The sequence below is a fragment of the Polypterus senegalus genome, chromosome 1 (assembly GCF_016835505.1).
Source record: "Polypterus senegalus isolate Bchr_013 chromosome 1, ASM1683550v1, whole genome shotgun sequence".
Classification (NCBI taxonomy): Eukaryota; Metazoa; Chordata; class Cladistia; order Polypteriformes; family Polypteridae; genus Polypterus; species Polypterus senegalus.
In genome coordinates this window covers 270,382,157-270,409,213 of record NC_053154.1, presented here as the reverse complement: position 1 = coordinate 270,409,213, position 27,057 = coordinate 270,382,157, and the positions used below count along the sequence as shown (strand labels likewise).

The 27,057-nt window shown below is 37.2% G+C and overlaps 1 protein-coding gene across 4 annotated transcripts in view; it reads right to left on the bottom strand.

Moving 5' to 3' along the window:
• The window catches only part of si:ch211-223a10.1 (ankyrin repeat and protein kinase domain-containing protein 1), a 34,851-nt gene extending 11,649 nt beyond the window's left edge, over positions 1 to 23,202 (bottom strand). For all 4 annotated transcript variants that reach the window (XR_005636124.1, XM_039774017.1, XM_039774027.1 and 1 more), the window contains exons 1-6: positions 22,852 to 23,202; positions 16,128 to 16,263; positions 14,397 to 14,507; positions 8,281 to 8,413; positions 6,079 to 6,257; positions 1,920 to 1,993 (exon numbers count right to left, since the gene is read on the bottom strand). Coding sequence is in view for 3 of the 4 variants with exons in the window: in XM_039774017.1 (XP_039629951.1) it covers positions 1,920 to 1,993; positions 6,079 to 6,257; positions 8,281 to 8,413; positions 14,397 to 14,507; positions 16,128 to 16,263; positions 22,852 to 22,966 (748 nt within the window). In the remaining variant the exon portion in view is untranslated. The remainder of the gene's footprint in view (positions 1 to 1,919; positions 1,994 to 6,078; positions 6,258 to 8,280; positions 8,414 to 14,396; positions 14,508 to 16,127; positions 16,264 to 22,851) is intronic.
• Between the last annotated feature and the right edge of the window lie 3,855 nt (positions 23,203 to 27,057).

Here is a 27,057-nt window from a genome sequence, read left to right as displayed (position 1 = left end):
ATTCCATAACAGACGCTGAAGGTAAATGAACACAACAACTTTTGGGTCAACTTGTTACTTGCATTTCCTGTGTTCAATTCTCTTTTTTGCCATCTTAAGGAAGACAGCAGCTTGGGTGGGAGGAGTTGCAAAATTGCCCTGAGTGAAATTCCTAAGCTGTGACAGCAACTATTCTAATTTCTTAAGACAATCTGATAATGTATGCAATTTAACAGAATACTGAAGACAACAATGTATTATTCAAAGGAAATCAAAAAATGCTTCTAGACTTCTATATCCCTAAACGTTAGAAATGGATAGAAGTAAAGACTAAACAGTTTGACTATCTTGTTTTTTTAGAGCAATGTAGACAATATATTTTCTTTTATGTAATCACTTTATAGTAAGAATTTTTGATTTTCAATCCTACATATTGTCGTTACTTACTCTTTTACATATATTTCTGGATCTTAAACATACATATGATAGAGATAAAAAAGGTACAGACAAGATCACATTGTCACTGGCTTGCAGCTGCACATTCTACCATCTGCACTATTCTGCAACTGCCATAGAATACCACTAAAATCACCCCTTCCAAGTAATAAATGCAAAATATCATTGCATTGCAAGTTTTTGGCAAGGCTAGAGTCAAGAACTGAAGCATCAGTGAACACAATTTTTCCCTAGGCTGTCTGGAAATAGCCCAGAATTTCTTCTCAATCAATCAGTAAGCCAATCAGATAAACTGGTTGAAAAAGCAACTGCAACATTTTCTGGAATGCTTGCATAGTTTCCCAAGAATCTGCCATTTGTTTTATCCTTCTGAAAAAAGCAATACATCTTCTACAGTCAAGCACTTCTGCTTGCCAAACACACAAAAGCCCATCAGATGCATTTTTACCCATTAAGGTCAATGCAGAACGATGTCTTATCAGTTCACCTTTCCTTTATTCCCAACCTTCAGCCACAGCAAGAGAAAATCCATCCTAAGTCAAACTTCGGTGCTTTCCATAATGTCTGAAATGTCACCAGAAGCAAGCATGAGATCCACTAGTATTATTACCAGACACTATGGATTAAGCCACTGTCAAGAATGTAGACAATTTTTAGCAGACTGATAAGACTATTGACAAATCAAACTGGTTCATCTAAAGAGAATTATTTTAGATCTACCACCCATAATTCTGCTCACACCTCCTAGACAGATTGCTCTAAGGTAGAACAATTCCAGGGCACAAACATAGTTTCTGTGGTCATATCTGTTTTGAAGAATGCTGGTGTGCATGTGGTGCCTTGTCCTGCATTCTCTCCTGACCTTAACTCTTTAGAGTAACTTTGAGATAACCTGGGTTATAACAACTAAAGAGATGACCCTCTAACTGCCAGTGGCCAGCAGGTTTGTCATGCCATTTTGCTGAAACAGACTTTTTATCTAACAACTGAAGATTTAAAGGCTTATTGGCTATATACACCCGAAGTATCAAGTACTGGTGGTTGCAAAAGAGGTGACACAACATACTATAAGACTACAAGATGACACTTTTAATGTTCACACTTACTGTTTCCCTGTTGTAGTACTGTTGTGTTTTTCTATTACTCTCATTTGTTTATTTTTATTTCAGCAAAGAAGATTTCAATTTCACTCCAATGAGTGTTGCATTTATTAAATATACAATATAAACCAAACAGGTATATTCATGTAGATGTGGACTTGATAGGTGGCTAATGGGTAATCTTTCTAGCCAGTGCATTCAAATTTCTGCTTAGCACGATGATCTGTCAAACTATGTAAATAAAATATTCTTACATTATTCAGGAAACCCAATTATAATGTGAACATATATACCTACATTTTCAGGCGCTGAAGCACACATTATTTTTTAAAAATATAACACACATTTTTACACACAACATGCTACCCAAGAAAACATAATTACCATAAGATTTATTAATCTTTCCATTTTGTGCTTCTGTCTTATACTCCTCTAAAATTTTTGCAAGTTGCTGGTGTCTAAAATACAAAAATAATAATTATTAAAGTAATGTATTCATTTCAGTCATCAGTATCAAAAGATAATTATATATTTACTGACTGCATATAAATTTCACACACCTTGGACAATTCATTTTTAAAATTTGCGGTTGTTACTTAGATCCACTTTTAAATTTATCTCAAGGGGAGATTTCAGACTTTGGGGCTGGGGTATATTTGGGGTCAAAAACTCAGTTTAATAAGCACTTATATTATACTAATATTCCAGGCATTTTTTGGTTATTAGACAGTCATTCAAATAATTTGTTATCTCTGCTATTTTAATTTTAAATAAACAATTATTTAATTTTGCATGTAAAGATTTTCACTCGTATTTTCCAAAAAAGCCAGAAATACTAAAGAAAGGTTACATCAGTAGAATAATACCAAAAATCTAGAGATTTTAAAATAAAACATGCCGGGAAAAATAAGTATTTTTAATTTATTTTTTATCCTTACTATACCAGTTTTCCTGTTAGAGAATAGCTTTCTGCAGCTTTGAGACGGTTAAGCTGGCATTATAAAGCTGTAAGTGTGAATGATGTTATTTAAAAAATTGGAGATATTTAATTAAAATTTGACAATTCTTAACAAAAGTGGCACAGAAGTGCATATTGATTGGCATTGACACTTAACAGATCCAGTGTACTCGGTCCAAATCAGACATCACATTATCTGTGTGGAGTTTTCATGTTCTCTCAGTGTCTCTGTGGTTTTCTTCTGGGTACTCCAGTTTTCCTTCCACATTTTAAAAGCCTTGTAGATTTGGTTAAATGGCCCCATTGAGAGTTAGTGGACCCTATGTTGGGCTGGTACCCTGTCCATGCCTTTTTAATGCATTAAGCCCAGTACTACCAGGAAAAGCTTTTCCTCCATGTTCCTCTGATCTGGATTAAGTAAGTCTGAGAATGGCTATCATTATTATTAGTGAACATATCTGCTTTGAGAATACCATGAACAATTTCCAAAAACAAAGAACATTTTAAAAGACCACAAGACAGTATATAATTGAGGCATAACAGGTAACCGTGTCCTACATAGTTCTAATTTGTCTGGTAAATTTGTTTTTTTTTTTTCCAACAGACATAGTCATAGATTTACAGAATATACAGCAGATTTTCTTGAAAGTTACGCTTGAGTATTGCTTCTTATCTTTATGTGTGTGTATCACTTATTTTATTTTTCAGATTCAGGTTTAAAGGCAGTCATGCCCACTGTAAAAGTTTTAAAGAAATGACGATTACAAGTGTCTTTAAGTGTCACAATGCAGCAAAAAATCAGAAGCAGTCAGTTTATCAAATAAAAAGGAGTGGAAGTGAATACAAATTAACTAAACAATCCAAGTCGGTATACTGAATTTGTGTATTAATTTGAGAGCAAGAATATAATATAGTAATTAATTTAGTTAAGTAAAGAATGAAAAATAAATTATAAATAACAAATTAGTCACAATTTGAAAATAGTAATTTAAAAAGATATTGAATATTCTTGCAACAAGCAAGAGAAGGCCAACTCACACTTTTTGCATAGGCATATAGGGGATATAAAAAATCTACACACCCCTGCCAGAATCAGAGATTTTGTGTAATAAAAAAAATGAAACCAAGATAAATCCTGTTAGTACTTAATCAACCGTTATTGCAAAATTGCAATCAATACAAAGAAGGTGAAAACAAATCAGAAAATGTTTAGTGAAAAAAGAATAAAAAAAAAACATACAAAAACCTGGCTGCATCAGTGTGCACACCCCCTAAACCAATACTTAGTTGAAGCACCTTTTTTTTTTATTACAGCACTCAGTTTTTTGGGGTGACAGTCTATCAGTTTGGCACATCTGGACTTGACGATTTTTGCCCACTCCTCCAAATTACGAGGACATCTCCTGTGAACAGCTCTATTAATGTCACACTACAGATTTTCAATTGGATTAAGGTCTCTTCTCTGGCTGGGCCATTCCAGAACATTGTTCCTCCTTTGATGAAGCCACTGCTTTGTTGACTTTGAAGTATGCTTTGGGTCATTGTCATGCTGAACGGTAAAATTCCCCTTCATCATCAGCTCCCTAGCAGACACTTAAAGGTTTTGTGCCAGAATAGACTGATACTTGGAGCTATTCACAATTCCATCCAATTTAACTAAAGTGCCAGTTCCAGCTGAAGAAAAGCAGTCGCAAAGCATGATGCTGCCTCCGCCATGCTTCACTGTGGGTATGGTGTTCTTATGTTGATGTACTATGTTATTTTTGTGCCAAACATACCTTTTGGAATTATGGCCGAATAATTCAACTTTAGTCTCATCATGCGATAATACATTTTTCCACATGGTGGTGAGAGACTGGGTATACCTTTTTGCAAAGTTCAGCTGAGCTTGGATGTTTTTCTTTGTGAGAAAATGTGTTTGTCTTGCTACTCTACCCCACAATCCAGACATATGAAGAATACAACTGATTGTTGTCACATATAGGATACAACCAGTGCTTGCCAAGAAAACCCTGCGGCACCTTTAATGTTGATGTAGGCCTCTTGGTGGTCTCTCTGACCAGTTTTACCCTTGTTTTCTCATCAATTCTGGACATCCTGATCTTGGTAAAGTAACTGTTGAGCCATATTTTCTCCACTTATTGATGACTGTCTTTACCGTGCTCCATGGGATGTTTAATGATTTGGATACTTTTTTGTACCCCTGTCCTGATTGATACCTTTCAATGATGAGATCCTGTTCATGTTTTAAAAGCTCTTTTCATTGCAGTATGTTGCAATGAAGAGGATATCATAATAATCTTTATCTGAGCTCAATCAGAGCCACTTTAATTGATGTCAGATTTATACTAACTACTATTTGAGATAAGGCTTATTATGATTAGTTGATTCTGAATGCAGCCACAAGCAGGCTTTTGTAAGTTTTTTTTCATTTTTCACTAAACAGTTTCTGATTGTATTCACCTTCTTTGTACAGTCTGCAACTCGGCAATAAAGGTGGAATCAGTTTTGACTTTGACTTTCAGTTTTCATTTTTTCATTACACAAAATCTGCGATTTTGGAAAGTGTGTACAGAACTTTTATATCCACTGTACAAGCACTCCTACACACAGACAAAGATGCATCTATCTAGGCAACCACACCAATGTCAATGCACCTACAAATTTTTGTCTCCATTGACTTGTCTGCAATGCATATATATGAGCATATTACATTACATATCACAGCATGCATTTCCCAAATAGAATCATATATGTGCCAAGTACAGAATTATAAATTAAGATCATGCTCTTTGTGCATATATGCAGAATTGTAGTTCCATGCATTTCACAGCCACTGAGATATGTGGGAGTCTTAATATGGGCCAGAGACAAGTGCTTAAACCCAAAAAAATAAAATGTTTAATATACAGTAATTCATACTAAAATGGATTCAGACATACAGGAATATTAGTTTTACTTTAAGATCAATAACAACAAAATATTTTATCAGATTAACAAATAAAAACAAAACACATGTAGTCTTGGTACTATATATACTGTATGATAGGCTAGCTTGTGTCAGCTGTGTTCAGGGCATAACAGTTTCAAGAAGTTCTTACGCCAGCGAAGTGTATGCTGATTAACTGCCACAAAACAGCTATTAACAAATATAGTTTGTTCCTTCAGTGTTAATTTTATTTCTTTCTATAATTTGCTTGAACATTATGGTTGATTTTGCAACCTTTCTAATTGCGCTAAGTGTCATAGTTCGCTTGCGGTACTGCTTCATTTGTGCGAATTCGAGAGACACACAGCGGGCCGAGGTGAGAAGGAAGCGGGTGGGAAATCAGTCTACCTCTGTGCTTTGGAGTGTAACTTTTCTCCGCTTAGCTAGCGATATCTTCCTATGTATTGATTTTTTAAGTTTGTCCTGTTTCACTAATACATGGGCGTAGCAGCGTGGGACAACTAATTAGAAAATAAATGAAAGATTACTTTTACTTAATGGACTTGCTGTAATACAAGTATTTGGTTTTTACATTTATCAAAGTTGTCAAACCAATGCGAAAAAATAACACATTTAGTCAAAATTCAAATACATACCTGAATGTTGTTCCCAGTTTAGCCAGCTCTAGGGGATTCAGACCATTTTTGTCTTTTTTATAAAGAATCTGGCTTTCACCAGCTTGTAGAAGCAGGCAGCAGACCTCCACTGCCCCTCTTTCTGCTGCAACGTGCATAGGAGTCATGCCTTGGTAATCAACTGCATCTATCACACACCTCTGCAAGGATAAAACTCAGCTGTACATTATCCATTTTATTTCATAAATACAAGAGCTCCAGCAATAAAATCTACAGAATGATTAGCCATATAAGACTTTATTTATTTTTCAAAATGAAACAAATATAATAAGTTTTGGCAAAATATTTAGCAAGTAGGTTCACTTTATTTCATTACTAATAAACTTCTGTGGCTGTTAAGATTAGTCCTGGGAGACTTCTGCAACTACAGGTTTTTATACCAAACAGTTACAAAACTAGTTAAGTCACTCTTGACTTCATCTTTCAGCTCCTACCACTGGGGGGCGCCACAGTGGATCATCGTTTTCTATATCTTCCTGCCCTCTGTATCTTGCTCAATTACACTCTGTATGTTCTCTCTCACCACAGCTATAAATCTCTTAGACCATCTTCTTTTCTTCTTACCTGGCATCTCCATCCTTACCATCATTCTCCCATTATACCCAGCACCTCTCCTCTGAACATGTTTAGTATTTAATTAGGTGGCTTTTTCACTTTCTGTATGCTACTTACATCGAGCTTTTAAAATCAACGCTAACCCAACCAAACCATTGCTCAGAAGTTCACAAAGTTTGGCATACCCATTTAGAACTTTGAAAGAAAGAGATGTATGGTTTTTTGAGTTTAAATCCAAGCTTGTGTTTTGAGCTTTTAAAATCCTAAATTTTTAAACACAGTAGTCACAGTAGTTAAACACTGATTACATTTTTTTAATTTATTTTGATACCAGGATGTCTATTTATCTGTAGCAGTAATTTTTAAATATTTTCATACATCAAGTTTTGACCACTGCATCCTAAGTTTAGGTCTTAAGGTGCTAGCTGCAAGACTTTTCCACCACCAGAAACTTGGTGGTCTCATTTTCCATTAGTGTTAAATATTGGAAATTATTTAAGCCTTCAATAAATGTGCTACAGTAGCCAACAGTGTTGATCGGCAAAATTTGCCAGTGTTTTTTGCAGCATTTTTGCAGGGTTCTTTGGTGACCTTATTTACTGAATTTTTCCCTGAAAATCTGCCATGAGGCCAACTTAGACTAATTTTTTTTCCAGCACCCCATGATGTTTTCTGAGGCCAGCGTGATATCACAGAGTGTTAGCAGACAATGTTCCATAAGGATGTTACTACCCGATCTGTGCTACCTGCCCAATTTGCATTTCACATATGCAAAGCTTTCACATATGTGTACTGTCCCGATGTCCAAGTTAAATTGCCACTGCGGCTAATCATTCTGGCCTCCTAATCATCCCCTCTCTAATCGTCTCTCTCTCTCTCTCTCACCACTTCACCACCTAATAGCTGATGTGTGGTGGGCATACTGGCAAAAAAACGGCTATCATCGCATTATCCAGGTGGATGCTACACATTAGTAGTGGTTGAAGTGCCTCCCTACTCACTAAAGCGCTTTGAGTAGTGAGAAAAGTGCTATATAAATGTAAAGAATTGCTATTATTATTGCTGTAAGCGTTCTACACCTCTCACTTTAAAACACTGCCTGATCTGCTTTGTGCATGTGTGAATAATTTACAGAGTACTGTAAGTATGCACACATAATGTCACTACATGATTGGTACTCAAGCCGGATTTGCACCCTGCATGCCTTAAAAAAACTCTATTATTATCATTTGAGACACACATTAGTGAAATATAATGACAACATTATCAAGACACTTTCTTTTTCCATTTAGATTCATTGTATTTTGTGTCTTCACTGCTGGATTGAGCATGTTATGCTCCTTGCTATGGACTGCAGATCAGGTAGTGTCTGAATTACTTCAGTAAACAGGTACATTGAGTTTGACTGCCATAAAAAGGTCTGACTTTATGTGGACATCTGGCCAGGGCTCATTGTTGTTTATTCAATATTTAAAATAAATTTGCAAACATATGCAAAACACAGAAAACAAATGTTTCACTTGAAGAAACGTACATTCCGAAAAAAGAAAAAAAAAACAACTTCCCAACCATAGGAACTGGATTCGTAATATAATTTTTAATACCTACGCTATTCCTTATTAAATACTGTACAACATCTGTATTTCCCATAGAAGCAGCAAGGTGTAGAGGAGTGAGAAGAAACTTGTCTGTATCACAATAACTGAAGATGCCCATATCTTCCAAGTATCTTATGGCACATCTGAAATTGTAAGAATAGCACAAGACAAAATGTTCAAGAATGCCACAAAAAACAAGAACAAACAAGTGTAAAATATGCAATTTTGTTCCTTCTATATTTTATCACGTAACAGGATATAAGAAAAAAAAACTTCACAAATTACAAGACTGGAACATTTAATAAACTCGTAAAACAGAATTTATTTTATACACACATATATATATATATATATATATATATATATATATATATATATATATATATACACAGTAATCCCTCCTCAATCGCGGGGGTTGCGTTCCAGAACCCCCCCGCGATAGATGAAAATCCGCGAAGTAGAAACCATATGTTTGTATAGTTATTTTTATATATTTTAAGCCCTTAGAAACTCTCCCACACTGTTAACATTATTAGAGCTCTCTAGACATGAAATAACACATTTTAGTCAAAAGTTTAAACTGTGCTCCATGACAAGACAGAGATGACAGTTCTTTCTCACAATTAAAAGAATGCAAACATATCTTCTCTTCAGGAGCAGAGAATTTCAGAGAGAGAGAGAGAGCGCTCGCAAAGAAAAGCAAACAATCAAAAAATCAATACGTGTGCTTTTAAGTTTGCCGCAGCATTTTTTAGAGGAGCGTCAGTATCTTCTAAGCAAACAGCCTCTGTGCAAACAGCCCCTCTGCTCACATCTCCTCCATCAGGCGCAGAGAACATCAGAGAGAGAAAGAGATATATATATATATATATAGAGAGAGAGAGAGAGAGCGAGATTAAAGCAAACAATCAAAAAATCAATAAGTGTGTTTTTGGAAGCACCGCGTTAAAGCGGCCGGCATTTCTTAGAGGTGCGTTCGTATCCACTAGGCAAACAGCTTCTGTGCAAACAGCCACTCTGCTCACACCCCCTCCGTCAGGCGCAGAGAATGTCAGAGAGGAGGAGATAGAGGCAGAGACAAGCAAACAATCGATGCACCGCACGGGAAGTATATCTTATAGCATTGAGGAGTTTTAGTTAATATGTAATACATGCTCTGATTGCGTAGCTTCTTAGTCATCTGCCAATAGTGTCCCTTATATAAAATCAACTGGGCAAACAAAATGAGGAAGCATGTACCATAAATTAAAAGACCCATTGTCCGCAGAAATCCGCGAACCAGCGAAAAATCCGTGATATATATTTAGATATGCTTACATTTAAAATCCGCGATAGCCATATATATATATATATATATCGTAAGAAAAGGTGCTATATTGCGCCTGATCTGACACAGATTCACACAGGAGGCACGGGTAAAATAAATAAACTGTTTATTTTTCTGCAGCTGGAGGGTACGTCTTCCCCATAATCCCTCCAGCCACAAAACAGTCCCAGGCACAATAAAAAAGTCACACCAAGCACTCTCTTCTCCCACTACAACTCCTCCTCAGCAAGCTTTGTCCTCCTCCTCCAGACTCTGGGCGCTGAGTGGTGGTCGCTGGCTCCCTTTTATTGGGTACCCGGAAGAGCTCCAGGTGCTTGATTGGCGACATCCGGCTGCACTTCCGGGTAAGGTGAAACCAGTGCCCAAAAGGGGCCAGCAGCTCCTGCTGAAGCACCACCTGCGGAACCCCACAGAGTTTCACAGATCTCCAACCCCCATGAAGCCCTGGGGGAGTCCAGCCATCTAGCGTACAGGGGGAGATACTGGGCTTCCCACCCTTGTCCCCCTGGCAGATGTGGTGAAGGGGTGTCCCGGCCAGGCATGGGCCCCGGCCATCCGTCACTATATATATATATATATATATATATATATATATATATATATATATATATTGTCAGGGATGCCAGGGGCAATGACCCGGCCGGGACACCGTGAGGGACTGGAAGAGGGTCAAAGCCCACCCTGGATCACGTGGGGGCCGCCTTCCTGGTTGCTCTGGGGGCCATGGGTACAGGGCATGGAAGCTCCACCCTGTAGGGGCCCATGGTCACCGCCAGGAGGCGCCCCAATGCCTTGGGAATCTGTTACCCCAGCACTTCCGCCACACCAGGAAGTGCTGGGGGGAAGATTTAGGACGGCACCCGGAGAGCTGCCGGGAGGACAGCCGGCATTTCCGCCACGCAGGAGCGTGGCCAAGGGAGGAATGCTGGGAACACCTGGGGCTTATTCGGGGACTGCATAAAAGGGGCCGTCTCCATTCATTCAGAGCTAGAGTCAGATGGAAGAAGGACGAGGCAAGAGAGGAGAGTGGAGGCGGCCCGAGAAGAATGCATTTGTGGCCAGGACTGTGTGTGTTGGGGTTTGTGCACTTTCTGAACTGGGTCTGAGTGACCAATTAATTGTAAATAATTCTGTAAATAAACGTGTGGTGGTATTTAACATCATGTCCGCCTTGCTGTGTCCAGGTCGGCTCCACAACATATATATATATATATATATATATATATATATATATATATATATAGCTAGAGATCCACAGGAAGAAAATGAGTCATGTATCTTAAAATTGTTTTTTTATTCCAAATCTTTTGACAACCTACCAGGTGTCATCATCAGAGGAAAATGATTAGACATACAAGAATCAAAGGCAATATATAGCAAATGACGGATGGTGGTGTTGGGGGTGGTTGTAAGGGGGTTGGTGGGTGGATTAATAAGGTGGGCTTCGAAAGGCGTTGGTCATAAAATATTTTTTATTATTTGTATGTTCTTTTTAAGCCTGCACATGCTTGGTTCAAGTCCAAGTGTTTGTTAATGGTGTTTTCATTATAGAGCCAAGATTCAGCCAGCTCTCTAGAACACAGTATTGGCCATGAATTTTACTTTCATAGTATCCCAGTTAAACGTGTGTCCAGTGGAACTTGTATATGTGTATATCAGAGACTATGGGTCCTTATTTCTGATTGCATTGCAATCCCTGTATACATGTTGGGAGTCTTTTAGATGTTTGTCCCAAGTAATCCGCTGGGCATACATTGCATGGAATGCTGTAAACTGTGTTTCTTGTCTCTGTGGTTGACTTTTCTTTTGGCATCAAAAAGGACAGTCCATAAAGTGTTTGCCGGTTTGTGCACTCAGATCTGGACAGGATACGTGCTGCACTTTCTGACACGCCACAATGATAAGGGAGGGTGTGGTAAGTTTAGTATACTGTATATATTGTAAGTCAGATTAGTCTCACAAGAAATATAATTTTTTTTCATAATTACATTTTTGTAATTCAATATCTGATACTTAGTCAAATAGCATTTTGTGAGACAGCCCATTATATACTGTATCAGTATTAAATTACTTAGCATTTCTAGATCTGGCAAGATAAGCGGACTTATATGCCTCAATGATTACTACAGTTACATTACTGGGTACTTTATACTCTTTACTGGTAGCCAGCTATTGTAAGGAAACAGGTCAGATCAAAAAGCTATCATAAAAAATAAGCCTTAAAGGTCTTTGTAAATGTTGCTAAACATCACTGAGAACAGAAATAATGACATTCACTACTGGTGATGGTGTTTATCAGTGACAGTCTGGTGGCTGAGTGACCCATGTAGCCCAATTGATTTCGGCCTGAAAAAGCTGCTGAACGTAGCCATATTGGTTCATAATCTATTAGGTGTAGAGGCGAGGATGGGTACAATGCCAGACAACACAGAATAGATGGCAATGTTTTAATGGAAAAATTAAAAATGAATTTTAAACTATTTCACTGAATTGTTGTATATTGTTTGTGCAATTTCCCCCTGCTTTACAAAAGCTAATCTGTTCCTGAAAACCCCTTCCTAAACTAAGTATTTGAAATCAGAACATATAATTTCCATTAATTCAAATCGGAGAAAAAAAATATTCCCTGATCCCAAAATGACACTTATTTTGCTTAAATGACACCATAATCCGTAAAAACTAAGAAAGCTAACTATACTATTAGTAGTCAAAACAAACCCTAACTGGATAGTTCTCTTCATCTTTCCTTCTATAGTTAACACCTTTACTTACTACAACTGCAAAGTAGTTAGTGCTACTGCCTTAGAACCCCAGAAGTGGCAGACTGAAAACTGTGTTTTATCCATATCTGTATGTGCTTTTAGAATATGACAACTATAAACTAGCCTGATATGCAGTTTTGGAAATAGTACTGGGAATAATTATGGTTCTTTGCAAATCTAGAAATTGATTGATTGGTTAAGAAAATTAAGAACATGTTGCAATAATATCACAAAACTAATTATAAAAATTTAGATGTGAGCATCAGTAGACTTTGTGCCTGAGAAACCAAGTTACCCAAACTATTCTATAACATTTGAGTAATGATTTACCACTCTGATGCTGATCTTTCTGATCATAAAATGTCATTACACTAGCAACTGATGAGAAGAATTTAAAATTAATTGCAGAATTACGGTACTTGATTCTTCCTCTAGAGTGCCTCTTTCACTTGCACAATTTGGCTCAAAAACTAATCAGCACATCGTCATCTCGTACCAGGCTTAAGGATCGAGTTTGGTATTTTTCTGGGTAACAATCTGGTACACACCACATACTATCTTCTGCCCACCATTTACTACACCGGATACTTTAAGATCACACCAGCTAATACTGTGTACGCACCACATACATTGAAATGAGCACCAAATACCATCGTGTATATACTTGATAATATCCTTTTTGTGCAGTGTTAACTGTGTATGTGACATCAAACTGTTAAGCCATATGTCCTGGTCACAGAAAATGATGTACAATTGCACGTGATGGTATTTGGTGCTCATTCAAATGTATGAGGCACAAATGCAGTATTAGTTGGTGTGAACTTAAAGTACCTGGTGCCAAGGCTATAGTAAGTGGTTTGCACAAGATCATAAGTGGTGAGATATTTTCCCCCCAAAAAAATTTACACCATGTCCCCTTAGGGGCTCTATACGTTTTCATTCAATTCACAAAATATATTTTATTAAACTCAAACAAATTCAATAATCTACTGTATATCTGATATTGGTCTTATCAAAACATATTATGGGGTGTAATAATGAAGTACATATGTAATGCAAAAAGTTTGAATGTGTATAACAATTATTAAACTCTATTTTGTGATGCAAGGAGAAAATGCAATTTATTATATTAATATTTCAAATATCATAACATCTATAGCTTTTAATGAAATATGAAAATAATTGTTTCAAGCAATTTCAAATACTTTAGGTATGGACTGAAATATTTAATGTACAATTAAACAAAAACCTAAAACAGAAACTGAATGAAAAGAATTAAATGGACTCACATTAATATATTGGCAAAAACAAAAACAGGACATTGGAGTCTTACAAAATGAAGCCTGAAGTAATAAAACTTATGTGCAAAGATGATTAACTGTAACTACATTAGGATGTTTGGTTATATAACTTGTGTACAGTTTTGGTCTTCATGTTACAAAAAAAAAAAAACGCAGAGAAAGTTCAGAGAAGAGTGACTAGGCCAATTCTGGGAATGAGAGGTATAGGCTTATTACGCTATGAGGAGAGATTAAAGAAGCTGAACCTGTTCATCTTAAGTAAACAGATTAAAAGGAACATGATTATATTGATTAAAATTATGAGGGGAATTAGCTCAGCAGATCTTAGCTGTTACTTAAAAATAAATAACTTCAACAAGAACATAGTTAGAAACTTGTCAAGGGCATATTTCACATAAACATTAGAAAGCTTTCCTTCACACAAAGAGCAACAGACACATTAAATAAATTACCAATTAGTGTAGTAGAGAGAAGGACTTTAGGGACCTTCAAATTATGAGTTAATGTTATTTTTGAAAAATAGTGTGAATAGCGTTGGCAAGCTTGCTGGGTTGAAATTGTTCTAATGTTCTAATCTCTAACATTAGATAACTTCAAAAACAAATGATTTAAATATCCACATATTTGTTACTTTCATAGTGAGAAGACAGAGAATGTATAAACTAATTATATTTTTTTTGTCTGAACATAAAAAAAGCGTAACACTACTAAGTTGTTTTCAATAACAAAGACTCACATATTTCCACCTGACACGGCATGGTGCAGAGCTGTTTTCCAGTGATGATCACTTAAGTTTACGTTTGCTCCATGTTTCATCATTTGGTGTATGATGTGAACATCTCCACGTCTGCAATGTATGAATATTCAATAAAAGTCATAAATATTAAATATACAATGCCATATACTATTACCTTTTAAGGACAATAAATGCTATACTAGTAGCATAATATTTATCAAAACAAATGTATATTATTATCATTATGAAAACATTATTTAGCAATATTTTTTTTCAACATAAGATGATACTGTTTGTCCACGGGCTAGTTAGCAAACACGGACATCTGCTGCAGTTTCGAAATTTTTCTTTTGAATTTTTCTTTTTATCACAACCAAAATAATTATATCATTTTGTTATGGCTGTGTCAGGCAATTTTTATTTAGATACTGTTCATAAAAAAAGCAGTCAGAGGATATCTTTTTCACAGACAGAAGGCCTATGAAATGATATATCAAGTATTTAAGGAATAAATTACAAATTATGGTGTTAGACAGTAGTTTACGAATCATTAAAAACTAGCCATTATGTTATTTTTTGAGAAATTATGTGAATGGGACTGACATGCTTTGTTGGGCCAGATTGGCTGCTACTGAAATTAAAAATGTCCCTATAATCCCAGTCTCAAATAAACCAGCGACTTCACAGTGGTTCCTTTAGCTACAGTGTGTCTCCATTTGAGGAGTCACATGCCCAAATACTTTCACCACTCCATTGAATTTAAATTTGTACAAGGTCTTACATTTGTTGTACAATTAATTGCAAAGACATTCAGCAAATGTTTCTGTCATCAATTTAAAAGAAAACGTGCTTTTCACATATGTAAGCTATGTCTCGCTAATTCACAACAAAAATATATTATATACAGTCTACTTTGGAGAGTTACTTTGATTTTGGTCCACTATTTCAAAAAATTTACTGTTACTGGTTTTTAAAAGTAACTCAGAGTAAATTCAGTTCTCTATTTATAAATTATACTGTGTTAAATAGGCTAAACTTGTCAAATACCTAATAAATAATATTAATTTACTACTAATAATATTACTTTAGAACTTTTTTTAATTTAATGTCCGTGTTTAACATCAATTAAAGCAACAATCTCCACAAGTATTATTTTATTCATTTTGCTATCTAGCGCAGTTAGGAGATCCGGGTTCACTTCCCGGGTCCTCCCTGCGTGGAGTTTGCATGTTCTCCCCGTGTCTGCGTGGGTTTCCTCCGGGCGCTCCGGTTTCCTCCCACAATCCAAAGACATGCAGGTTAGGTGGATTGGTGATTCTAAATTGGCCCTAGTGTGTGCTTGGTGTGTGGGTGTGTTTGTGTGTGTCCTGCGGTGGGTTGGCACCCTGCCCAGGATTGGTTCCTGCCTTGTGCCCTGTGTTGGCTGGGATTGGCTCCAGCAGACCCCCGTGACCCTGTGTTTGGATTCAGCGGGTTAGAAAATGGATGGATGGATGGATGGTTATAATTTAGATGGCAACACTTGAATCAAAGCTATTCCATGGGTTATTCACTTCTTTAGGAATGCACATGTTTACAGGTAGGTACAAAACGATGACTACAAAGCAAAGTTCTCTCTGTAGGACTGTGTCTTTTCAATAAATCACTGAAAACACCAAAATTATTTGCTGTTGTATTGCCATTCTGTCAGTATAGTAAAGTAAAAAAAATATTATGCTAATTGTTACTTACCTGCAAGCAAAGTGAAATGGTGTTTGTCCTGCATCATCAGGTAGATTAGGATCAGCACCATATTGCAGCAACAGATTAACCAGTACCTTGCTTCCCTGAAACGTGGCATAGTGAAGTGGTGTAAATCCACTCCAGCCTGGGAGAAAATAAGAAGGTAATGGTATTTATGCAATCACGCAAGCTAAGGGTTATATGCATTGTAAAAAATTTCAAACATGTCAAAGTTAATCAGCAATGTGGACCTCTGACTCTTAAGTGCCCCTATTCTGTGAACACGTCAAAGGAGAAACAAGCCAGCCATTTAGGAATAGACACACCTGTCCAACCTGAATAGCCACTTCTAAATTTATTTCATTGTTTTACAAAATAACTAAACAATACAGTTTTCCTTCTAACTCAATCTGAATGCCAGGCTCAGAGCAATGTAACAAATCCACAATTAGAATAAAAATTTAACAGATGAACACATATTAAAATACAAATTTGACTAGTCACCACAAAAAAACAAATTTAAAATTAATTAATACAGGGTGACACAGAAAAATGTGAACTTTTGAAATGCGTAGTGGCAGCCATGTACAGTTGGCAGCACTGCGGAACAAGGACCTTGAGCTGTAAACAATCTCGCCATTTCATAATCATGGATCAGTGGAACAGTCAACAGCATGCTTTTGCCATAAAAATGCTTTACAAAAACAATGATAGTTTGGAAGGTGCGCAGAGGGAGTTCCGATGTTTTTTCAACTTAGGACGTCATGGTCGGGTTCCCTTGAAACATGCGATAAAAACTTGGATTAAAAACTTTGAAGAGACTGGATCTGCTCTAAAAAAGAAACCGACAGGACGTTGCAGATGTTGCAGCGATCAATGGGGAACTCTACAAGACATAATTTTCAGACATTCATAATTTGGATTACTGTCTCCTAAAAGGCAAGTTGTAGTGGTTCAATTGCTGTCAATAATTTTTTTTTTTCTTGGATTTCTTCTGTTTTTATTGGGTTTTTCAAAAGTTCCAGTTTTTCTGTGTCACCCTGTATAAATTAAAAACAATGTAGATCTAGCGGTATTTGGATTTTAAAATACTATTGATGGTATATAAACCTTTAAATAATCTTTCTAATTCCTATATTTTGAAGTGCCTATCCTCCTACATGTCAATCGTCTAATAGTGGTCTATTTATTATTCTAAGAGCCAAGCACAAAAGAAGTGGTAAGGCAGTATCCAAAAATCTGGAATACTGCCTGGCTAACACAGTTTTAAAAAAAATTCCTAAGAACCCACTTTTTGAATTTGTCCTTCTCATAACTACAATTTAGCTAAATCCTTAATAAACTACTTATGCACAGAATTATCATACTCTTTAGCTAATCTGCAATCTTTGCTAAGCCTTACTTTCCTCTATTTTCTTTTCCTCCACCTGAACAAAGTCCTGTGGAGCCCCCTGTGATGTTTGAATGAAAGGGGGTACCCCAACCCGCCACGAGACCCCCTACATCTAATCATTTAAGACAAAGTTTTTAGAAAGAAAAAAAAATGCAGTGGGGGCAGTACGGTCTTTTGGCCTGGAACCCCTACAGGTTTTGTTTTTCTCTACAGCTTAACTGGATTTTTTTTTTATTTTATCAGTCCACCCTGGTCAACTGACCTTATAATCGGGCCATCATTTTAGAGAGTTAAAAAGATTCTATATTTATGCACTCTGTTTCCCTTAATAATATATGTCTTAAGTAAGTGTGCATTATTTACTTTTTGTATAGTATTTATCCATTATTTTTCACATCTAATTTAATTTTGTTTTTCTTACATATAAGTATTTCTTTGACATCTGGCAAAGCACTTTGAGCTGCAAAATTGTCAGTCTTGTCACATACAAAAGGGCAAAAACTATGTGCAAAACCTGGTAAAAACATTGAAGAAAATTGTCACTTCAAGATGCATCTGACAATGAAAGTGCCTAGTGAAGGCAGACCAGTGCAGGCTGAGCGGTCTCGTAGCCACAGAACCCCTGCAGATTTTGTTGTTTCTCTACAGCCTTCTGGAGCTTGTTTTGCTTTTTGTTTTTTCTGTCCTCTTGGCCATCGGACTGTACTTTATTCTTTGTTACTTAGTATTACCTAATCTTATTTTTATATTTTTCTTTTTTCTTTCTTCATCTTGTAAAACACTTGTGTTACATAATTTGTATGAAAATGTGCTATATAAATAAATGTTTTTGTTGTCTGTGGTTGACAAAATGATATATTCCATCAGTACCACCCAGTTTCATTTGAAAACTGTAGTGCACTGTATAAATGTAGGAATGCAGTTTACTATGAAATTTGCCTATGTGCAATGTTTAATAACTATAATGAACTTCAACAGGAAGAACAGGAACATTTTTTTTTTATTTCATTTAACACATAAATACATATAGAAACATTCTCAAAACTTCTTAACCCAGTTTAGGGATTGGGGTATTGAAGATCTATCTACTAATTGTACAAACGTGGGGCTAATTTACAAACCGGATTCCAAAAAAGTTGGGACACTAAACAAATTGTGAATAAAAACTGAATGCAATGATGTGGAGATGGCAAATGTCAATATTTTATTTGTAATAGAACGTAGATGACAGATCAAACGTTTAATCCGAGTAAATGTATCATTTTAAAGGAAAAATATGTTGATTCAAAATTTCACAAATCCCAAAAAGGTTGGGACAAGTAGCAATAAGAGGCTGGAAAAAGTAAATTTGAGCATAACGAAGAGCTGGAAGACCAATAAACACTAATTAGGTCAATTGGCAACATGATTGGGTATAAAAGAGCTTCTCAGAGTGGCAGTGTCTCTCAGAAGCCAAGATGGGTAGAGGATCACCAATTCCAACAATGTTGCGCAGAAAGATAGTGGAGCAATATCAGAAAGGTGTTACCCAGCGAAAAATTGCAAAGACTTTGCATCTATCATCATCAACTGTGCATAACACAGCACAACAATATCTGTGCGTAAGGGTCAAGGCCGTAAAACCATACTGGATGCCCGTGATCTCCGAGCCCTTAAATGACACTGCACCACAAACAGGAATGCAACTGTAAAGGAAATCACAGAATGGGCTCAGGAATACTTCCAGAAACCATTGTCAGTGAACACAATCCACCGTGCCATCCACTGTTGCCAGCTGAAACTCTACAGTGCAAAGAAGAAGCCATTTCTAAGCAAGATCCACAAGCTCAGGCGTTGTCACTGGCCAGGGATCATTTAAAATGGAGTGTGGCAAAATGGAAGACTGTTCTGTGGTCAAACGAGTCACGATTCAAAGTTCTTTTTGGAAATCTGGGACGCCATGTCATCCGGACCAAAGAGGACAAGGACAACCCAAGTTGTTATCAACGCTCAGTTCAGAAGCCTGCATCTCTGATGGTATGGGGTTGCATGAGTGCGTGTGGCATGGGCAGCTTGCATGTCTGGAAAGGCACCATCAATGCAGAAAAATATATTCAGGTTCTAGAACAACATATGCTCCCATCCAGACGTCATCTCTTTCAGGGAAGAACCTGCATTTTTCAACAAGATAATGCCAGACCACATTCTGCATCAATCACAACATCATGGCTGCGTAGGAGAAGGATCCGGGTACTGAAATGACCAGTCTGCAGTCCAGATCTTTCACCTATAGAGAACATTTGGCGCATCATAAAGAGGAAGGTGCGACAAAGAAGGCCCAAGACGATTGAACAGTTAGAGGCCTGTATTAGACAAGAATGGGAGAGCATTCCTATTTCTAAACTTGAGAAACTGGTCTCCTCGGTCCCCAGACGTCTGTTGAGTGTTGTAAGAAGAAGGGGAGATGCCACACAGTGGTGAAAATGGCCTTGTCCCAACTTTTTTGGGATTTGTCAACATATTTTTCCTTTAAAATGATACATTTTCTCAGTTTAAACTTTTGTTCCATGATTTATGTTCTATTCTGAATAAAATATTAGAAGCTGGCACCTCCACATCATTGCATTCAGTTTTTATTCACGATTTGTATAGTGTCCCAACTTTTTTGGAATCCGGTTTGTAGAATAATGAGATAACATACAGCATGTGGTTTTGACATGTGAAAGTGAGCCCAAATTCTCAGAAAAAAAAAACACAGTCATGGGGAGAAAATGATAACCGACAAGAACATTGAGCAGAATTCAAATGATCTGTGAATCAGAAGAATGTATGCTATTGTGCCACCCTCTACTTTATTTTTATCTTAATATTTAATCCATTTTAGGGTCATGGCGGGGGCTGGAACCTTTCCCAACTGCCTTGAGTGTAAGTCAGGAGGTAGGAAACATAATTGCTATGTGCTTTGCCAGTGCATTGCAAAGCCTATAATACGTGTATATATTTCACTCAGTTACATACACACACGAATATGGTGTACCTTATGTAATAGTAAAATATTCTGATTTTAAAGAAGTGGTCCGATTTAATAAAAATCTGATTGAGAGATTAATATTACTGGGCATGTTTGTTATGCTCATGCTGGGTACTGGGCTAGCTAGAAAAAAGAAACAACCACACTGTGTCAGGAGATTGTCTTCCGAGATATGGCACCCTCATTTAATTGTCCAGTACCACTTCACACAATGATCCAGTGCCTTCATTTATGCTATCCATTTGGATATCTGTCATTGACTAATATATCTGGACTGGTGCAAAGGTTGAACTGCCTCCAGCACCATGTGCTAGCACAGTGATAATTTCTCTTTGCCCTGGGGCATATTATCACCAGAGTCACATATGGGTAGGACACAGACAGTGGCACAATCCAGGCAACATTCCCAAGCAACACATGTGCCCTGACTGCTAGAGCTGGTCTGAATATGTAATCAAAAACCAAGACATCCACTGCATACATTTAAGAACAAGGACACACACTGCATACATTTAAGAAAGCCTACATAATGCTATTTTCCCATGGGTCCACATCTAACCATTCCTGGGAGTACTTGTACCATAACAACAACTATCCCAAGCCTGCTGTATCATGAGAACAATGGAACATCAAAGGATATCAACTGCAGTCTGTGGCACATCATCTGGAGACTACTGCTTCCCTAGAGGAGCAGATACATGATACTTGGTGGATGTGCCATGGGGGCATCATTAAAAATCTATTTGACTGATGCCATGAAGCCTTACCTGCAAGTTTAATGCACTTTTACTCTGTGAGTTCATATGAGTATACATGCGGTTCCCTATTTTAATTGCCTACCCAACTTACTCAGTACTGAAGGAGAACAGACAGTTTATGTCACTTTATGTTAGACACCACTACACTGGTCAGCTAAGTAGTATGCCAACTTTCAACAAATCACCTTTTCTGCCATTAAAACCTAATACAAATTCTTTATCTAAAAGAGCATGTACTGGATTTCTGTCATTTTTTTTAAATTCTTTGATCACTTATTTTCCACAGTTCCACAAATAAGGTTACCCTCTAAAACTATACAGAATTAGTCTTCCCTACACATTTCCTTCATTTGATAACAATCTTCATTAATCTACATTGTTATATTACTTTAAAAAATGTTACATCTGCCCATCCTTTTATTTTCTGATCTGCATAATTCAGTTGAGAGACTAGAGAGACTGAGGGCTACCCCAATGACATCAGAGGAGAGACAAAATAAATGTGCTCTGTTCAATGTACAGCCGGGTTCATAAAACAAGTAGTCTTAAAATCTTTTAGAGTGAATGGCAGGTGCTACTGGAACCATTTGTAATCTTTGATGCTTGACAATGTAGTTATTATATACCCCATTCCACTGTAGTATTGTTGAAGTAATTTTAGGAGTGTTACCAGTTTTGCCTTCAAAAACAACTTCTCTGGTGCACTGGATGGTAAAGATGTATAAAAGTATAATGAGGGCAGCCAAGGAAGGAAACGAGGCCAAAACCAAATTAGAAGGAAGAGTCAATAGTGAGAGAAAGAAGAGTGCACTTCTGGGGATGGATCCTGCACTAACAGCTAATACTGCCACCTTGCATTTCTGCACTGTAAATGAAAAGAAAATGATAGCATAAATTGCACTACACGCATATATTCTCAAACCTGTTTAAATGTAATCCAGGATAGGTCTGGTTATTGGGATGTTGATGTGAGTGCAAATCCCAGCAGCACTAAACATTAACAGGACAAAACAGCAGGTTGGACGAGCAGCACACATTATATATATATATATATATATATATATATATATATATATATATATATATATATATATATATATATATATATATAATGTTGAAACTATTTATCCATCCATTATCCAACCCACTATATCCTAAATACGGGGTCACGTGGGTCTGCTGGAGCCAATCCCAGCCAACACAGGGCGCAAGGCAGGAAACAAACCCTGGGCAGGGTGCCAGCCCACTGCAGGGCACACACACTCTGGTCAATTTAGGATCGCCAATCTACCTAACCTGCATGTCTTTGAAACTATGTACTGTACTTGCAAAAAAGTATTTTGTTCAGAAAACTTTAATAAAAATGCATTGTTTAATTTCAGATTAACTGAAGTTTCAAATGTGCCTGTCAGCATTTTTGAGGGGCTATACTATGTCAGATAATTGAAACCGTCACTTTAAAAAAGGCGATGCATTACACTCGTGATTTGATAATTATTCAGTTTTCTACATCGGTATTTTTGAGGCACCGTAGCTGCTACAATAGAAGACGTTAAAAGCAGTTCCGCTTACCTTTCAGTGTCAAAACAGACGGATTGTGCCGAATTAAAATCTCGCAGCGTTCTACGTCCCCTTTCTGAATGGACTGAAACACGTCAGGTTTGGCCGGACTTGAGGTCTCGGGCATCCTTCTGAGAAAGGGTGTGCCCGGGAATCGAATAATTCTTGAACCGAACCGCCAAGTGCCAACTATAAGTGTCAGAACAAGGAAACAATATGTAAACTCAAAGCTCGGCTACCGCGCATGAATTATTTAGACAAAGGCGGGGAGTCTGCTTTCAAGTCCTGCCTTCTTCAATTAACACAATGAAAAAACTTAACCCGAGACAGAAGCATATTGTACGCCTTGCTCGTGCATGTGTCTACGCCCCTAACGATGGAGGCAAATCATTTTGTGCTAGGCGGCTTTCCGTAGAGAAGTGGTTATATTACGTCACCCCCGAAGGCACATTTTGGCATTCAATTTACCCGTCCCCAGTATGAGAACAGCTCGGTTTAAAATTAAGTTTTTTTGCAAAGTTTGTTCATTTAGAAAATCTTAGCGTTGCTGCCTAATTTCCCCGCGAGACAGTTTCGGTTTTCGGTCTGGTTACTGGAGCATGGAGTACGCACTATTTTAAATATTTATTCAAGATTTTCCACTCACATTCCAAAGACATTCCTGCCAGATATTTAAAAGCCCTGAACTTAATGGTCTAAATTCTGCCATGCGATATCCTCCAGCTCTCCGAGTCTTGAACTTGGCTTACAAATCTATCGTATATAATCACAGAGTATTTTGTTTAATTTTTTACTGCCTCTCATCCCACCTACTAAGGAACATGTGTTTGGTGTCCGCATTAGATCGAAACGTTCGGTTTACCGCTGGTTAGCTGATAAACCTGGGCACCAATAGTGGCCAGTTGGTTACGGCGGAAGGCGACGTCAGTAACAGATACATGGATAATCATAGTTTAAATTGCCATGTAACTTTGTCATGAGAAATGAAGAGAGTGTTGTAGTATATTGTAAATTTGCTATGCTGGTTCACTTTTCAATGTAGCATGACAGAAATTATGTCCTCATCCTACTAGGTCTCTCCTCCGCTAGTCAACCACCAGAGCCTTTTTGCCACCTCCTCTGACCATGCAGTTTCTGTGACTTTCATTAAGTGATTTGAGTCCCACCTCTTGGGCAGATTCTATTGTATTTCCTTGCATGATGAGATGTCAAGTATGGGCAAGCACCCTAAAGATTGATAAAGAGGGTAAAGATAGTCTCTTCTGTCTATCAATCTCCTCACTAGGCCCATCAACGAATTCCATGTTTTTTCTTATCAGTGCTTTGCTGATAATATGCAGCTGTACATATGGTTTCCACTGGAGGACCACATGGTATCAGCTAGAATCTTCACACATCTCACTGATATTGCAACCCGAATGAAGGAAAAATAATCTCCAGCTCAGCCTCGCAAAGACAGACCTTGCTGTTATCTTGTCTGTCTATTCAGCACCCCATCTCTATTCAGCTTGGCTCATTATTGTTAACACTCACCAAGTAGGTACACAATATTATTATGGTGGCGATTGATGACCAGCTGTTCTTCAGAGGCCATGTTGCTTTGGTCTCTCAGTCTTGCAGATTCACTCTATACAATATCCAAAAGGTCAGACTGTATCTGGCAGAGTAGTACAACTCCTGGTTGAGGATTTGGGGTTGCCACATGTGGATTACTGCAGGTCTCAGCTGACAGAAATGCCAGCATGTGTCACCAAACCACTGCAGGTGATTCACTTGTGAGGTCCTATGCACCTTCTCGACCACTCAGGTCTGATGATAGACAGCAACTAGTGATGGCACCTCTGCATAGTATCACATCTCAGTTCAAACACTTTTCATGTGTAGCTCAAGGTAGGTGGAAAAAGCTGCCCACCTGCTCTTAAAATTTCAACTTCCTCAATGTGTTTAAATAGAATTCTATCTATCTAACTGATATTAGCTATTAGAATTTGCAACGTTGGAATTGTATCTACACTTTTAAAAATACTGGATCTTTAATGGCACTTTACTGAGTGGAGTGGTTACGCACTAATCCATTGCTTGGACAAAGAACCATTTAATTTTTGTAAGGATTCTTTGGGCTTTGGAAATGTTCCTAATAAAAAAGAAATCTTTAACATGTAGTGGGCTTGTTAGCAGGGTAGAGCAGTACGTTTTATTATAACTTGTTATAAGCTGCAAGAGTCCTTTTTAAAATCAGAAACCAATTGATATGTCACATGTATATTTTCATCTATTCATGTTTAATTATGGAGCATTTTTTTCCCCCAGAAACCTTCATGCAAATGGTCCTTTTGGGAACCAAAAATATTTCCCATTACATTACAACTTATTTTACTGAGTGTAGGCACAAAGTGCTGTGAACAATTCTCAGTTAAAATACAAGTATAGATTATAGTAATTACTAAATACAGAACTAGTGCACATAAAATACAGATTTAAAACACATAGAGAAACGAGGCAGTAAGTAATTAAACATAAATGGAAACTAGCAATATCTGTCCATTAATTAATTCATGAACTATCGTCAGTTGACAACTGAGGAGATTAAAATTGTAAAGAGAAAACCAAAAATAAATTCAGAAAGAGTCACAGTCCTGGAGACCTCAGCTGACTAGCCATGTAACCCCTGCTGGGCATTCTGTGCTGAGTTGTCCAATCTGATGAGGGAATCTTTGCATACAATGATTCCAGTGCTCTTTATCTGAGATGTCCTGTTCATACACAGGAGATCAGCCTGGCAGGAGAGCTTTGGCACCAAAGGCCACATCAAAATATCAAGAAGAGACAGAATAGAGGAGGGTTAGTAACAGTTTACAAATATGGTATTATTTATATTTCTGTACAAATGACTAACAAACAGAAAGGTAGTTTGTACAGATATTTATGGTTCATAGCTAGTCAGGGTGTACTAGACTAAAGTAGTAAGTCTTCAGCCTTGATTTAAAAGTTAAGTCTAAAGAGTCATCTCTTAGGCAGATCATTCCATAGTGTCGGGCCCCTGTAACTAAAAGCTCGACCTCCCACTGTTATTCTATTAAACAATTGAATCTTAAATAAGTTGGGATCTCTAGTTTGTAAGATACATTCAGATAAGTAAGAAAGGCTTTGGCCATTTAAGGCTTTTAAAAACTTGAGAACTGGAGTTATATGTGTGTATTTTCTGGTTCATGTAGTACTAGGGTGTTGTGCCATGTTAGCCATTATGGATGTAATGAGAAGTCAAACAAAGTGACACCTTTTATTGGCTAACTACAAAGGTTACAATATACAAGCTTTCAAGGCAGCTAAGGCCAATTCTTACATCTTGCTTAAAGAAGGGACCTGAGATGCCTCAAGAGCTTGCATTTTGTAATCTTTTTAGTCACCCAATAAAAAGTGTCATTTTGCTTGACTTTTCACTGGTTCATGTAAAAATTCTTGCAGTTCCTATGGCATTACTCTGCTTTGACACCTTTATTTTTAAGAGCTTAGCTTGTGCTTTATTCTGAGCACTTCACTTGTGATGATTAATTTTGTAACCTGTCCCATTACACGTGTTCCCAAACAGACCCCCAGCCTATTGTTTACTAGACTGTGTTGATCTTGTTTGTAAGTACTTTGAATAAAAGCATCCACTAAGCATATAACTACAGTATAAAGGTAACATTAACGGAAATCATAAGAAAAATTCAGTTTCCTGTACTGCTACAGTTTATAACTCACAGTTTTTACACACAGTTTTTAAACTGTGATCCTTGGGTGCTGTATCACTGTACATTCTAATTCCAGACAATTTTGTAATCAAATGTCAGTTACTGTGACACAAGATATGATTTGCACAACTCTCTGCTTAGATAGTCAGCTTGCTTCCATATTCTGCTGAGTTTAAACTCATTATAGTACTTTCCTTCTCTATTTTTTTTCAGACATTCTGATATCTTACATTTATCCTAGTGTGGAGAAGGGCAACTTCCATAGATTTTTATTCAACCAGGCTTTTATCCTGTATGCAATTCATGCCTGTTTTTGAACTGAGAGCTTAATTAACTTCCTCCTTCAGTCTGTTCAGTTTACTGCTGTTCCTTTCTTGTGTGTATTTAGAGAGTAGTAAGTAGTCAAGAATTACAGAGTGACTATGGCTGCCACTAACACTTAAGCATTTTTAACATTATTTACTTTTAGAAGAGACCACCTCAA